This window comes from Calypte anna, chromosome 10, assembly GCF_003957555.1.
Source record: "Calypte anna isolate BGI_N300 chromosome 10, bCalAnn1_v1.p, whole genome shotgun sequence".
Taxonomy (NCBI): Eukaryota; Metazoa; Chordata; class Aves; order Apodiformes; family Trochilidae; genus Calypte; species Calypte anna.
In genome coordinates this window covers 1,505,960-1,520,390 of record NC_044256.1, presented here as the reverse complement: position 1 = coordinate 1,520,390, position 14,431 = coordinate 1,505,960, and the positions used below count along the sequence as shown (strand labels likewise).

Genomic DNA, 14,431 nt, shown 5'->3' with positions numbered 1-14,431 from the left:
AATAATTAGTTGCTTCTTTTACACAAGCATTTGTCTATTACAGATTAAACTTCTTGATTTTTAGTAAAATTCTAGTTAGAGTGTGATTCAACTGTGTGTCATGAGTTATACAAAACCAGGTGAAGCAAGTTACATTATAATCTGTCAAGAAATGCTCTTTCTAAAAGTGAAACTGGGTCATCAAGCTATCTTTTGATGTAAAAAGCTGTGCTTCACTTAATTAGGATCACTGGTGAAAAAGAAGGCTTTGCAGAAATACAGAAAGTATATCCTGGCACTCAGGTGTATTTCAGTTTGGTGCAGCACTGCTATTAGTGTACAAATTTAAGTACCATAATAATGGACCAGGATTTTGTAGAAATGATGCTTTAGGCAGCTGCTGGCTTCACATTACAGTTTGGTGCATATACAGACTGAGCAAAATTAGATTTGCTGTTAGCTTTTTCCTCAGTCCTGGCTAATTGCTGGTTTTACTCCCATGTTGCAATATAAATATATAAACTGATTCATGGAGCTGCAGGTTATTTCTCCTCAAACTCGGTGTTTTTGTTGTTCTGGCTGTAGTTCTAAAACAAAGAAATATATGTGTGTATATATATATATATATATAGTTACAAATAAAGATAGGCTGCATGTTAAAATTGCTGGTGACATTTTGATGCAACCAGCATTTTTTAAAGATAAATTCCATATGCCAGTGCTATTATTAATATAGATATTAACTCTGACAGGGTTTTTTTTTGTGCTGTTTAAATCTGGATTCATTAAAGTGCTTGCACAGCTCTGCAACTTAAAGGCTGGTGTTAGCCTTACTGACTTCCAGTAACTGTTTATATCTTTGCAGTGAAGCAAATACATAAATAATTTGCTGGTTTAGTCTCACACAAATTCTGTACCATTCCTAGTTGTATGGCAACTAGAATAAAAGTATTGCATTTGTAAAATGTTACCAGAATAGACTTAATTCTTGGATGCAAATTCATTTGCTTCTACCTAGCACCTTTTAATTTAGATTTTTGATTACTTCATAGGAGGATTGTTTTATGGTGTTTTGATTAAATGTTCTTACACACGTTGTGTGTTCTTGGCACAGTACAAAGACATAATCTGTGATTTTAAAAATGAAACATCTGGAAAGATGTCTTTGAGTGGTTAGTATTTAAAACGTTGCAGTGTTCAGTAATTCTGATTTATTAAAAGCTGCTCAGTAAGACAGTGCCACGAATCTGGCCTGTCTTGAGGATAGTGTCAAAATTCCTGTTAATCACTGGTTTCCTTTATTTGTGGGGTTTTTTTGAGGCTGTTTTTTCTAGTTTGAAGTTATTCTGTATTGCTAAGTCTGCTTTATATTATTTCCTTATTTGTGAAACTTGCCAGTGCAGCTGTTGCAGGATCAGAGTGAACCAACCACTCTGAAACTGCACCTGTAACAGTCAGATTTATGTGTGTGTTGTTTCAGAGAAGAAATAATGCATTTAGTGGGTTTAAGACATATTATTTCATGGCAATTTTGTGTACCTGAGCACTGCTGTTCTTTCCTTCTGTTGTCCCTTTCTCCAGTTTTTCTTCTATAAAGAAGTGTTTTGTTTATCTGTGTGAATTTAATTTTATTTGAAAGCTGGGCTTTATGCACAATGATTCTTGCTCCTGAAAGAGATCAGTGATAATCTTCCATTCAGTGGGCTCTGCTGCCATTCAGAAACTGCATTGATAGACTCTGCTATTGAACAAATACAGAACAAATTACATGTGGTTTGTTCTGGAGCCATGCCTCATGTTATGCTGTGCACCTACACTTAAAATTAAGTATCAGCATTCTCTGGGTAGTTATCTCTATTCCTATTTCTTGGTCAAATCCTTGTAAACTGAACAGAAAGCAGAGCTGCTCTACGAGTTGGCAGCAGAGTCTCTCAGAGCAGTGGAACAGGTCACAGACCCCATGTTTCAGTCTGTTCCTGTTTTATCCTAAACCTGACACAGGGCATCAAAGAATGAAACTCTGACAGCCTGGACATTCTGCTCTTCTATCAGGTAAATGTTAAGAGCAGAAGCCATTAACCTTACTTTATAAGCAGTCTTGACTGACTTGCAGAAAGTCACTCTACCAACCCAGAGGACCCAGGTACCCCAGCTGTCTGGCTCTTTTCTCTGAAAAATGTTTTAAGAACCAGTTAAGCCACCTAAATGGCCGATTTGAGAACAAAGTCCCATTATACAAGCTTCTGATCTCATTGAAATAAATGGGAAGTTTTCTGTTTGCTTTATTTTAGTCCCTTTGCTACTCATAAGGAAGTTAAATGGATAACTGCAGATTTAAGTGATGTCTTAGCTCCAGAAAACCAACAGTGATTCTTCATGTTAAACTGCTGATTAACTTGGTTATTAAGGCACAAGGACAGACTGGAAAAGGAGTGTCTATTTTTTCAGGGGCTGGGGTTATTCAAACTAACCAAAAACCCACATGGGGTCTTCTGTCAGGACTTGCTTTCAGGCCATGGCATAAAAGCAATAATTCTCAGGATAAGTTGCTGCCAGAAATCCTGAATTGGTAAGAATTATGAAAACTCTGGTGACATTTGTTCAATGCTTAGTTTGTGCTGTTCTTGTAGGGCTCCCAGTAGTTTTAATATTCAGAGAGAATAAACATTTGGGTTTTAAGCTCATAATAAACTCAAATGGAGTTTCTCTCACGGAAGATGTGTTTCATGAGATCTCTGTCTTGGAGGAAGATGAATGACATCATGGGCATAAATGACAAATGTTTCCCAGGATCCACTTCACCTTTCCTGGTGAAGGAGTTAATTTAACATATTAGTTTACTATTTGTTGTCCATCCTTGTATCTTTTCTGTATGAATGAAGGAGCCAGAAGGAAATTGGATGATTCACCTCTGTGTTTCTTAGGCCAAAAGTCTTTAATTAAATTTGAATTGAATTGCTGGAGTCATAGTCACTATCAAATGTAATTATGTTATTCACACCCCTTTTCCATCATGACTTTAACCCAACTCAGGGCTGTGCTTTAAGAAAAAAAACATATATATAGACAGTCCTGCACCTTTTTCCTGCCATCAGCAGTTTAAGCTTCATCTCTTCTACCCAGACTACTGATGCTACGTTCTGTGCCACTGAAAGGAAATTATCCAAGCTGGAAACAATTAAATTTTTTGCTAGGTTAGTTTTCAAACAGATTTGTTCCTTCTTTCTGGGTTCTCTGGTGCAGTTACAGTACTTATCAGTGTAGGAAGAGGCAGAAATAAACAGCTGAGAAGCAAAAGAGGTGACTGGACTTCTCTTTCAGAGGGAGCTGGGAGCCATGGCTTTTACCTTGGCCACCTGAGACTGAAGAGGCTTCTTCCTGGGAAAGCATTTGATTGCTGCCTCTGATCTTGCTGTAGATCAAAAGCATGGGCCAGGCCATGATTAATTTGTGGTGCTCTGCCCCTGATCCCTGCAAGTGGTCTGTGAAACCACTGGACAGTTTTTTCACACCCCTTCTCCCTGACCCAGTTCCATTCAGCTGGCAGGCATGCTGGAACACTGGAGGCAGTAAGAGTGCTCAGGCTGATAACTTGCCACTGCTTTTGTTAAAAAGGTTTTTGATACCAGTGGCTTTTAGGTTATATTAGCAAAAATTTTGTTAAGATTCTAAAAAAAGACAGACAGTAGTGTTTATCAAAGACATGAGTCTGAATTAAAAAAATAAAATTACATGAACCCTCAGCAAAGAAGATTTGATCTGCTTTCTTAATGTGTCTTTCTGGGGCATTTTTGCCTGATTGCTGGAAGGTAAAGGGTAACTCTTCTTGTTCATCTTTCTCTCCATCTGTGTATCAGTTACCTGCTGGGTTTCCAGTTAAGCAGCAGTGCCTGCTGTTTCCTCAAACCTCTCTCATTAGGGATGATTGCTGCTGAGGGCATTACAATTATTTGTGAGGTTGCAGCAGCCTTTCATTAGTAAATGAAGCATCCTTAAGTGACAATTTCACCACAAGTGTTGAATGTGCTGGAATTAATGAAGGCTTAACCAGCTGGCTCCTATTTCACTTTGTGCAGTTCCAGACAATGTGACATAAGTGTCAGCAGCTCACAAGGTGCTTCCTTTTGTGCCTTGTAACACTATTCTGCTGCAGAGGACTCCTCCATGGGAAGAGCTGCTCCTCCAGCCACTTTATCTGGAGGAGATCAAGCAAACTCAATAATTGATACTGTGCAGGACTGATAGCAGACCTGGATATCTGAGAAACTGTCTGCCTGCTTCAGCCAGCTGTGAGCATTTGCTTTTCCCTCTCCTTGGAAGGAGAAGCAGGCAATCTGGCCAGAGTAATTCTCAATTTAGGAAAGAAGTGCTTTTTCATGGGTTAACTGAAGAGCAGGCCTGGGGGACTCAGAGTATTTGTATCTACTCTTAAATGTGCTTTACCAATTCTCCTGGTGTTATCTTGTCACTAGCTGATTTTAAAATATGATCTATTTTAAATATGTTTTCATTGAAGGAGGAAAACTACTAAGAGCTGAATTCCTAAGTAAATACCTTGCCACATCCCCTGGGTCTGTGAGAGAGGCAGATAATCAGGTGAATTTTATGGCTTGGTTGTCATTCCCTGTATAGGGAACTTCATCAGCCACCAGCTCCAAGACAAGATGTATGTTCTCTGAGTTTGTGACCTGAAACTATGTTCTAAACTGATTTTCCAGTATTTGGTTGGCACCAGTGTTCCTGGTTTTGGATGCAGGGCAAAATTTGCCCAAAATACATATTTAAAAGGTAGTGGAGGTTTGGGCATTTTCTGTTAACAGGGTGGATCTGGTTATTATGGTTCCTTGGAGCACCTGAAATCATAAATTTTTTTGTGACTAAGGTAGAGCTGTGTGAAATGCAAACTGTTTCACTGAATGGTTTGTTTGTGAAGTGTGAATTCTAGCAAATTCAGCCAGCTCTGCTTTGCATTCTAGAAAGTTGTTTCACATTCTCTGATACCCAAGGTAAAACCCAGTAGTTTGCCTGCTTGTTGGAGCAGGGGCTGCTCTTTTAGCCTCTTTTAGCCATATTGGCAAAAACTCTTTTTTGTTGTCAAAAATAGTTAATAACTAATAAATAAGTACCTGAATTTTATTGGTAAATAACTTGTCTCTAATAGGGGAATATGCCAAGTTAATTTTCTTCATCTCTTTATTATTTATATCTTTCTAGATCTGTTTATTGAATGTTTTGGGCCTACATCTTTGTTGCTTTAATTTTGTTTCTGGTAATTGCACTAGAGAATGGTGAAATGGAGAAATATTTTGGCTAGCTGGTTTTTTTTCCCATTAACAATTTATTTTTTTTACTGATAGCCCTCACCTTAGGCTACTTCAGGTATTTTGTAGAAGGAATTGCTTTCTGAATCAAAAGCAGCTGCTACACTGATGGCTTCTCTCCTGTTTTTACAAATGGCATCTTTAATGTTTTTTCTGCCAGATCTGAATTTCCTTCCACAAGCTTGAAAAATATTTTTTTACAGTTGTTTTCAGTATTTCTGTAGTACAATAACACATTTTATGTTTGTTTTTTTTTTAACAGGATTGCACCTTCTTCACCCGGAAAGAAATTCTTCGGTAGGTAAATTGTGTTAAATTTTTCCTTTCTGATTCATCTAGAAGGGACTAAATCATTCTGACTTGTGATGAAACCACAGCAGGTTCTGTGCAAGAATGAATGACTCTGGGACTGGATTTAAGATACACTTAAAAATGTGTATAAGGGAGCACACAGTGATTAGGTTAGTATCAGTGTCATTGGCTTTTCTAGGGATAAGCCATTGAACAGCTGAGTGCCACTGCTTTTTATGAAAGGAATTTGGTGCTTTTCTTCTCAATTGTACAAGTGAGGACACATCCTTCAGTCAGCACAGGTTTTTGGTAAGGAGTTATGTGGGGAAAGCTGGTGGAACGTAAGCTGTAGAGTGCTGAGAATATTTCTGTACAGATTTTCCCTCCAGAAAGTCAGAAAGATATTGGGATTGCTGTTTGCTACGGAAAGGACTTGAGTGTTTTAGGCAGTGCTGGACTGAGCCAAACTGAAGTATTTTCTGCCTGTTTATATGCTTATTTCTTGCCCTGGAACCAGCCCTTTGATCCTCAAACCATTCAGCTGAATGATCTGTAGCAGTGTGATGTAGATCCTGCCCTGCTAATACACTTGTTGTTTATCTGGAGGATTTTTGCCCCATTAGAGAGTGAGAATAAATTTGTGGTCTAATGCTCTCAGATGTGATATGAAGGCAGTGCAGACTCAGCTCTGCTTAGGTTGAACTGGGTTTCTCCTGTAGCTACAAAGTGTGGTGAGAAAATCTAGTAGGGAATAACCCTAAAAAAAAAAAAAAAAAAGGATTTTTTGGGGGGTTTTGGCTGGAGTTAGTCACCCTGGCTGGCTCACCATCCATTTGCATGACTGTTAGCAAGGACAAGAGGGAAGGGGCAGGGGCTGTGTTGGTGGGGATGAAGGGATGAGTATGGCAGCTCTGACTTAGATCGATTTCTCCTGATGTAAACCAGCATGAGTCTGCAATTAGGTGAAATGGGCTAAGTGGTTTTATCTGTCCCTACAGGAAAAGCAGCCCATCAAAAACCTGAACAACAATAAGTGCATTTTCCAATGGCTTAATGAGCTGACTCAGCTCTCAGAGGGATCGGATGAGTGCTAAAGCTGGCACAAGAGCTGAGGAAAGGATAGGATAGCAAGACACAGCATTTCAGTACCAGTAAAGTGTTAGAGGGGCTTAGTCTGACCTTAGTGTGTAAGACTTTGGTAGCAGCATCAACTTAAATCAACACAAATATAGGCTGCAACCAAAAGAGTTGAAGACACCATTCTCCTCATAATCTGGGTGTGGATAACTTGCAAATTACCAGGAAATAGAATCACTGAATCATTAAGCTTGGAAAAGACCTCTAAGATCAAGTCCAGCTGTCTTCCTGCATATTTAGTGTCCTAATTACACTTTCAAGTCTTTATTAAAGATGGTTAATTTTGGTAAGTGATTAACACAACTAAGAGAATTCACTCATGGGTGAATTCAAGAAAATCTTAAAGAATGTTAGGTGGTGTAGACACGTTTATATTATTAGTGACTCAAAACATTATCTAAAATATAGTCCTGGAGTCTGGAAAGATGCTGTAAGAGACTGGTGGACAGTTCCTAAGTGCCTAAACATAATATGTGCTCAAAGGCAGCCACTGAGTATTTGTTAAAATCACATTTCCCCCTTTGAGGAGCTGCTCTTGTGGATAAGTGGTAAGAAACAAATGCAATATAACTTTGTTTTGATAACATTTTATATAGTTTCCTATTTGTGTTATTTCTAAGAATGGTAAGAAACATTGAGGTGAAGAGAGCTGGAGACATTGTGAAGATCAAGATGAACTTTTCCAGCAGTGTTCAATATATTAGAAATTATTGGGCCTAAAATGAGCAACAGGAAAACCATGCAGTCCAGTACCAAGAACTGATAAAATATTGCAATTGCAGAATGCAGCCTAACAACAACAACAAAGAAATAATGGGGAAGGGGTTAGTTGATTTAAGAAGTGAGTGTAATTTTAACAGACAAAAATAACCCTCACAAAACCTCCCAATGCTCTTGCAAAAAAAAAAAAAAAAGGGAAATACAGTTCCAGGGTGCATTGACCTCAGTGTTGTATATAAAATGGGTGAATTCCATTCCAGTCAGTATTGCTGGGGGCTCAGTGGGAATAGACTGTCCAGTTTTGGGCATCACCATTCAGAAAAGATTTGTTGGACTGGAAAATGTCCAGTGGAGAGAAACAAGAATAAGAGAGAATAATGACATATGAAGAAAGGTTGGAAAAACACTTTATTCATAGCAAAGGCACATGGGAAAAAATGGTTGAGTGGTCTCTTATAAGGCAGTATTTCTCTTCCTTGGTTTTGTAAATCTGATTTTCTAGCAGACAAGCTTTTACTCCAGGAATAGTGTTTATCTGCCAGCCAGCCCATCTGTTTCTGTTTCTCCCTGTAGAGGAGTTCAGTTTGGCAAATACCCAAGCATTCAAACACAGGTGTTCCTGCATGTCTGTCCTTGCCAGAAAGCACAAAATCTGTAAATTAAAAGTTGTATAGCTTCAGCCTGACTCAACCTAGGGGAATATGGCACTAAATTACCAAGCTGGGCACCAGCTGAACATCCAGCAAACCTTAGAACCTTTTAAAGTTAGTAATTCTGTTGCATTCTCTTCTGTGTCTGTTTCTTGGCATGATTCTGATGGGTGGAAGGTGCAGAGGAGCCCTTCTACCCAATCCATCTGTATGCTGGATTTTAAATGTGAAACCTGCCTGGGAGTTAAGCTGGGGGGAAATGCAGTGGTTTCCTCCAAGTGTCTGGAAAACCTTCCTTAAAAGGGAGCAAACACAGCAAACTGCTGGAGATACATCCCAAGTTGCTGTGCAGATGGAGAGAGGGGTTACACCAGGGCTCCTCTTTGAGCAGCACATCCTGATGTTCAAAAAGCTTGGGGTTTGTCTGCAGAAAGGGTGAATTCCCCTATGTCAGCTTTGGGGCAAAAACATGCCAAGAGAATCAAGTTTGGGAGAACACAACCTTTGGGAATCTTTCTAAATTTTGTGCAAGAAACTCCATACAGCAAGAACTTATATCCTGAGGATGCTGTTGATCATGTTAGTAATTAATTATGTTTCTGTTTTTGTTAACAATGCTTCTGTAGCCTCTATGGATGGAGGAAAAAAAAAGAAGCTTCTAGGCAATTCCTGCATTTCCCATACCATAAAGCTTTCCTTTATTTTAGTCAGGTTGCAGCTGTTTTGGTCTGAATGGAACCCCACTGGACCACTGTGGTACTGGGTCCAGTTCTGGGCTGCCCAGAGATCAGAGAATCATAGAATGTTTTGGATTGGAAGGGACCTCAAAGAGCATTGAGTTCCAACCCCCCCTGCCTGGGCAGGGCACAGATATGGAGCTGCTGAGCAAAAAGCTGCTGAGCTGGAGCTGGGGAATCTCAGGTGAGGGATGGCTGAGAGAGCTGGGACCTGGGCAGTGCCAGGAGGACAAAACCACTGGGGACAAGTGGCAGACAGGGAGCAGTGGGGACAAACTTGAGAAATGGGGTTAGGCTCTAACTCCCCTTTTTTACCACATAAAATACTCAGAAGTAGAATGAAAGTTAGCATAAGCAGAATAATGCCAAAAATGTACCAAAATCTGTGGGGACACGGGCATCATTGGGAAATGAAATTTATCATTGCATTTGTCACCACGTTTTCTCCCACTCACCTCTGGGAGGAAAGAAAATAGTAAACAGTGCCAGCATTTTCCTCCATGCAAAGGAAGGCATCCTGGCAACATCCAGGGATGGGAAAATGCTTCCAGATGCATCTAGAATGTTCTGAAGCCACTATCACTGTAGGATCTGTAGTCACTTGTGCAAAGACATTTAGGGCTTGTGGCAGGTCTTGGACTTCTGGATGTACATAATGATCTGCATAGGGTAATGGCAACCTTTCCAAATCTGTATGTTCAGACAGCACTGCAAAACCTTACGTTGCTCCCCTGGCAAGGCAGCAATGTTTCTGTGGCTGGGGAAGATAGCTCAAGCAGCTTTAGGTTATTTTAGGATGTGTTTCTTCCTGAGGGGCACGCCGAGTCCAAGGGCAAAATCCTTTCCTCTCTAGGTCACAGCTGGCCCCAATGTGCTCAGCTCACCCTAAGTGCCACCCTCTTCTGTAAGAACAGGAGAAATATTAGAGCCTTTACTGCAGAGGTTTGTTTCTTTTCTGTTTATTGAGAGTTGGGTCAGAACAGTCAGCAATCTGTGCTTTGCCAATTGGTGAGCAGCATGTGGGAGCTGCTTACTGAGCCTGATGCACAGCATTGCTCAGAGGATTTGGCCCAAGTATGGAAGTGGCATCACAAAGCCAGGTAGTGATGTATTGCTTCAAGGCAGGAGGAATATAGGTGTGAATATCCCTTGCATATACTCATCTTTACATTGTGCTCTCGAGTAATGATCCAGCAATGCATTCAGTTTCCTTGCCAAAATAAAAGAACTTGCCCAGTGTAATGTGGATTGCTTGAGTAAATGGAAGTGTTGCTGGGACTGCATTTCATTGTGCTGTGGATTTCTCAGAATCCTCTAAGAGGCTGAGGCACCTCTGTTATTTTTTTCAACCTGTTTTCTATGAAATCTGGTTGTTTGAGAGACTGGCAATCCAGTTAGTTGTAAAACAGAGCATAATGTCCCCGAAGAACTTTGCAACATGAAGAACTGTTAGAGGGAAAATGTGTTACTCTAGTCTCTTGTTGTTTGTTTGATTGTGGTTTTTTTTCTCTTTGTTTTATTATAAAGGACCATGGAGCTTGTGTAACCTTCTGAATGTTGGCTTTGGAACCCAAGTTAGAGAAATTTTGCAGCCTTTTTCACTGTGAGATTAGGTAACCATGCCATGTCATCCAGCTATCACAAATAGAGGGGCAGGATCCTTGCAGATAAAAGCTTGGGAAAGGCTGTTTTATTGCTGCAATTTCGTTTGCAGGAACTGGGTCACAGCCACTTCCTACAGGCTCATTTGGATGCTTTAGTGTGAAATCCACTCAGGTGGAAAGCTCTTATGCCTACAGATCTTTGAGCAGTTTGGTGAATTAATGGGAGACTTGGTGGGAGGAGAAAAGGACATCAGAGCTGCCCTCAGATCTGCTGTTAATGACTTGCAGATTTCTGTGGCCATCATCTGCCTTCCAGCCAGGTTTAGGAGAATTCTGCTGAGCTTGAGGTAGTTTGCTGGAAGGCTGGCTGGTTCCTAGTGCCTGGCAATCCCTTTCTGCTCATCTGCAGTGATGAAGAACACTTAACTGCAAATGGATCCACTGAGCACATACTATTATTTTAGCAGATTTCTGAAAAACTAAGTATTTCCCTCTTTGACTCTAAAAACTGAGTTCTCACAGCAGGTGTAGTGTTCAATTCAATGCTTCTGGCTTTAACTCCTTGCTGAAAGGAGAGAGGAATCTGTTCCATCGTTACCTGGGGCAGCAAACTACAGGAATGTGATTTTATTGTTTCCTTTGACATTGCTTTTAGCTAAACCTCCCATGCCTGAAGTAAAAGAGGGAGTGCATCAGTCCTGGATAGCTGTACTTACCATGGTGCCATCAGGTAGACAAACTGTAGCTGCTTTGTCCACAGAAAAGTAAGATTGCTTTTATTTCTTTCTATACCAGAAGACACAGATTAGGTGGTATCTGTGTGATGAGAGAGGCAGTTGTAACATCTAATACAAAACCTAACTTCTTGCAGTGCCTTTAACCTGACAGGTAAGAAAAATTATATCCTTCTGTCAGCTACTGGACAGCTGGGATTAATTTCAGGTGGTGTTCACTTCTGTGGACAAAGTGGTAAATTCTGTCATCAAGAAACGATGGGTTTACTTTTTACTGACACTGTGGATTGTGCAGAGACCAAACCTCTGTCCTGAACAAGGGATGTCAGTTTGCAAGTGGTAGGAGTTGGGGCTCTGCCCTCTGGGATCTCTGCCCCTCTAAGGTCCCTCATTGAAATAAGATTGTTGCTTCCCAACAAATAATGGCATCTAGGATGCCACATTGCAACCTGCCAGGTGCCCTGCAGGAGTATATCTTATGTTAAAATAATATTGCTTGCTCTGGAGATATTGTTTCAGAAATTCTCACTTCATTTGGTGAGCATCATTAAGAAGTTTTGGTATTCCTACCAAAATAGCACTGAGTACCAGATCACTGTGAGTCACCATGGGGACAGTGAAATGCTTCTTTATGTACCCCTAGTAAGTATTTTTGTTTTCTTCACATTCAGTCTCTATTGGAGGAATACTAAAGTAACTTCAAAACCATCCTGTTGTGGTTATTTCTTTTGTTACCATTAGCAGGCATTTATTTCCTCTTGCAATATGGTTGCATTTCAGTACTAGATACTTTTCTGTCATTTTTAGATTTCTGTTTGTTCCCAGTAGAAACTGATTCAGCTATTTATTTTTGTTCTTACAAACAAGAGATTTGTTCAGAGCTGTTTATTAAAAATTCTGAGCAATTCCATGCCTTGGTTTTTAGATTAAGATGGCAAGCTTAGTAAGCTATGAAACACATCTCACTTGTTCTGTTCCCTTCTGTGTCTTCTGAAAGCTGTTACAGAGAATTCCTTTAAGATGCCCAGCTCAGTGTCTGTATTCATAGTGCTGCTGGAGGAGACAGAGCAAAGACAGGAAAGTTTCATACTAGAGAAAGTAGGGAAAAAAAATCTTGGCAGTTCCAGAAAGCTGGCATTGCCAGCAGTGCATTGCCAGTGTTTTGACATGTTGCCCACAATGCTCAGTCCATTCCTATAATGAATATTTTGTTTTATTAAAGACTAGAACACCATTTCAGTATTCTAGCTTTAAAAAAAAAAAACAACAAAAACCAAACAACTAAATCTGGAGATGGATATTTCTTTTGAAAGGTTTGAAGTGCCTTAAGTGCTTTTAAGCTGTTTTTCCCGTTGTATTTAAGGGGATCTTTGGAGCTGCTGTTTACAGCAGAGAATTCAGTTCCTGGAGAGGGAATGGCTGTTGCATCTTGAATTACAGAGTATTTATGAAATGTCAGGGTGAGCTGTGCAAGCTGCTGGAATATGCTTGGAGCAGGGGGTATTTCATTTCCTGTATGGCACAATGTATTGATGCACAGAGTCAAGACCTTCCTTTCATAAGACCCAGACAAAACATGTTTCCACATTGCATTTCTGTGTTCTTGGTGACACATAATAGCCACGACCAAAGAGGTACTGAGAAAAGAAATGCCTGACAGAGAAAGTTTTTATAATTTATTGATATTTGGCTTCTAAATCTTTAGGAACATCAGTGTGTTTCATGTTTTCACTCGTCCTTTCTCAGCTCCCTTACCAAAGCTCTAATACAATACTGTTAGCACCATAAGTAAGCTGTAGAGAGTGAATCTTAACTTTTTGAGTGTTTGGCTTGCATCTCTCAGGAGAAACACTTGTGTATTGCCTATAAAATATCCTGGTTTGATGAATAAGCTGAGCCAAGAATGAAACAAAAGCATGTGGAATGGAATGAGGTGAAAATGGTCTCTGTGCTGGTGTCAGCCACTGCTGGAAGTGTAAGACTAAAGCTGCTGTGTTAGGGAGGCACAGATAGGAAGAACCCTTTTTTTGTAATGAGAAGCAAGGTCTGGCTGCTGTCTATAGCATCCCAGTTGCATATTGCTTGGCTTTTAAATTCTTTGAGCTGTTAGACAACAACTTTTTGTTGTGTCGTGCACATCAACCAATGATCTGCACTGGGACAGGGTCCCTGGATCATGCTCACAGTGTTTGTTCATTGATCCAGGGCTATTTCTTTGGTGCATGGTGCTTCAGTGTTATATGCAGGTAGTGTAAAACACTACTTAGTTACACAGGGGTGTTAATAGCGGTTCTGCTGGACACTGCATCAAAGCCCTCTTTTTTCCAAAAAGGTGGCAATTTGGTGGGCTCAGACTTGTGCACTGGAGATATTAATTAGAGCTGCAAGACAAATTGGTGTCTGATTAGTGTATGAATGGGATTGGTTATTTTAAATTGGTTATTGGCTGTTTTTTTCTGCTTGTTTACAGGTTACATGGCCGATACTATGAAATGGCACCAAACGTTGTGCCCATGGACTATACAAAGGACCCAGATGTTAAACTACCTATGCAGCTTATAATAAACATGCCTGAGCTAAAGGTATCACTTCTGACTGCTTACAGACTTTATCTTCTTAAGTTATCTTCTTAGCTCATCTGCCAGAGGTTTTGCCAAGTGAGTTTGACATCCTGAAGCAATGTGGCATGCTGAGTTTTTCCCCTTCCTGTTACATTTCCAGGGCTAAACCAGCACCAGAACCAGGAAAGTATTTAGGTGGATGTCTTTCTTGTAGAGAGAGTTGGGAAAGCTGCTAAAGGAAATCACTAGGAAATAAAATAAAATTTAGCAGTCTTTATATATATATTGATCTCATAGAAGTCAGTGAGATCTCTGTGTGAAGAGCTGGTGAGAAATCAGTTGTTCTTACCTCAGTGTGTTGACAGGAAATTTGCCAGAGGTGTGCAGAACATTGCTGATGAAAGGTAAAGATTCCAAAATTGCACATAAAAATTAAAGAAACTGTACATTTTGAAATTTTATACATAAAAAAAATGCAAGGAAAACTTTAGACATCATTAATTTTATTTTAAAAGCAATAAATGCCACTGTCATCAAACAAATACATCTGCACTGAGTTACTAAGCATACTCAGGGATTTTGCTAGGGCTGGTTTGCTGATGACCTTCTTACTAGTATTGCTTAGAATAGGAACTGAATTAATATATACCTCACTGCTGGTTAAATAATTACAGAAAGCTGTCATATGCAATGAGTT

At 39.9% G+C, this 14,431-nt stretch overlaps 1 protein-coding gene across 4 annotated transcripts in view; it reads left to right on the top strand.

Moving 5' to 3' along the window:
• CIB2 (calcium and integrin binding family member 2) overlaps positions 1 to 14,431 on the top strand; it is a 42,981-nt gene that overhangs the window by 11,054 nt on the left and 17,496 nt on the right. For all 4 annotated transcript variants that reach the window (XM_030457024.1, XM_030457023.1, XM_030457025.1 and 1 more), the window contains 2 exons: positions 5,563 to 5,597; positions 13,644 to 13,755. In XM_030457024.1, the coding sequence (XP_030312884.1) occupies positions 13,666 to 13,755 (90 nt within the window). In that variant the 5' untranslated portion in view covers positions 5,563 to 5,597; positions 13,644 to 13,665. The remainder of the gene's footprint in view (positions 1 to 5,562; positions 5,598 to 13,643; positions 13,756 to 14,431) is intronic.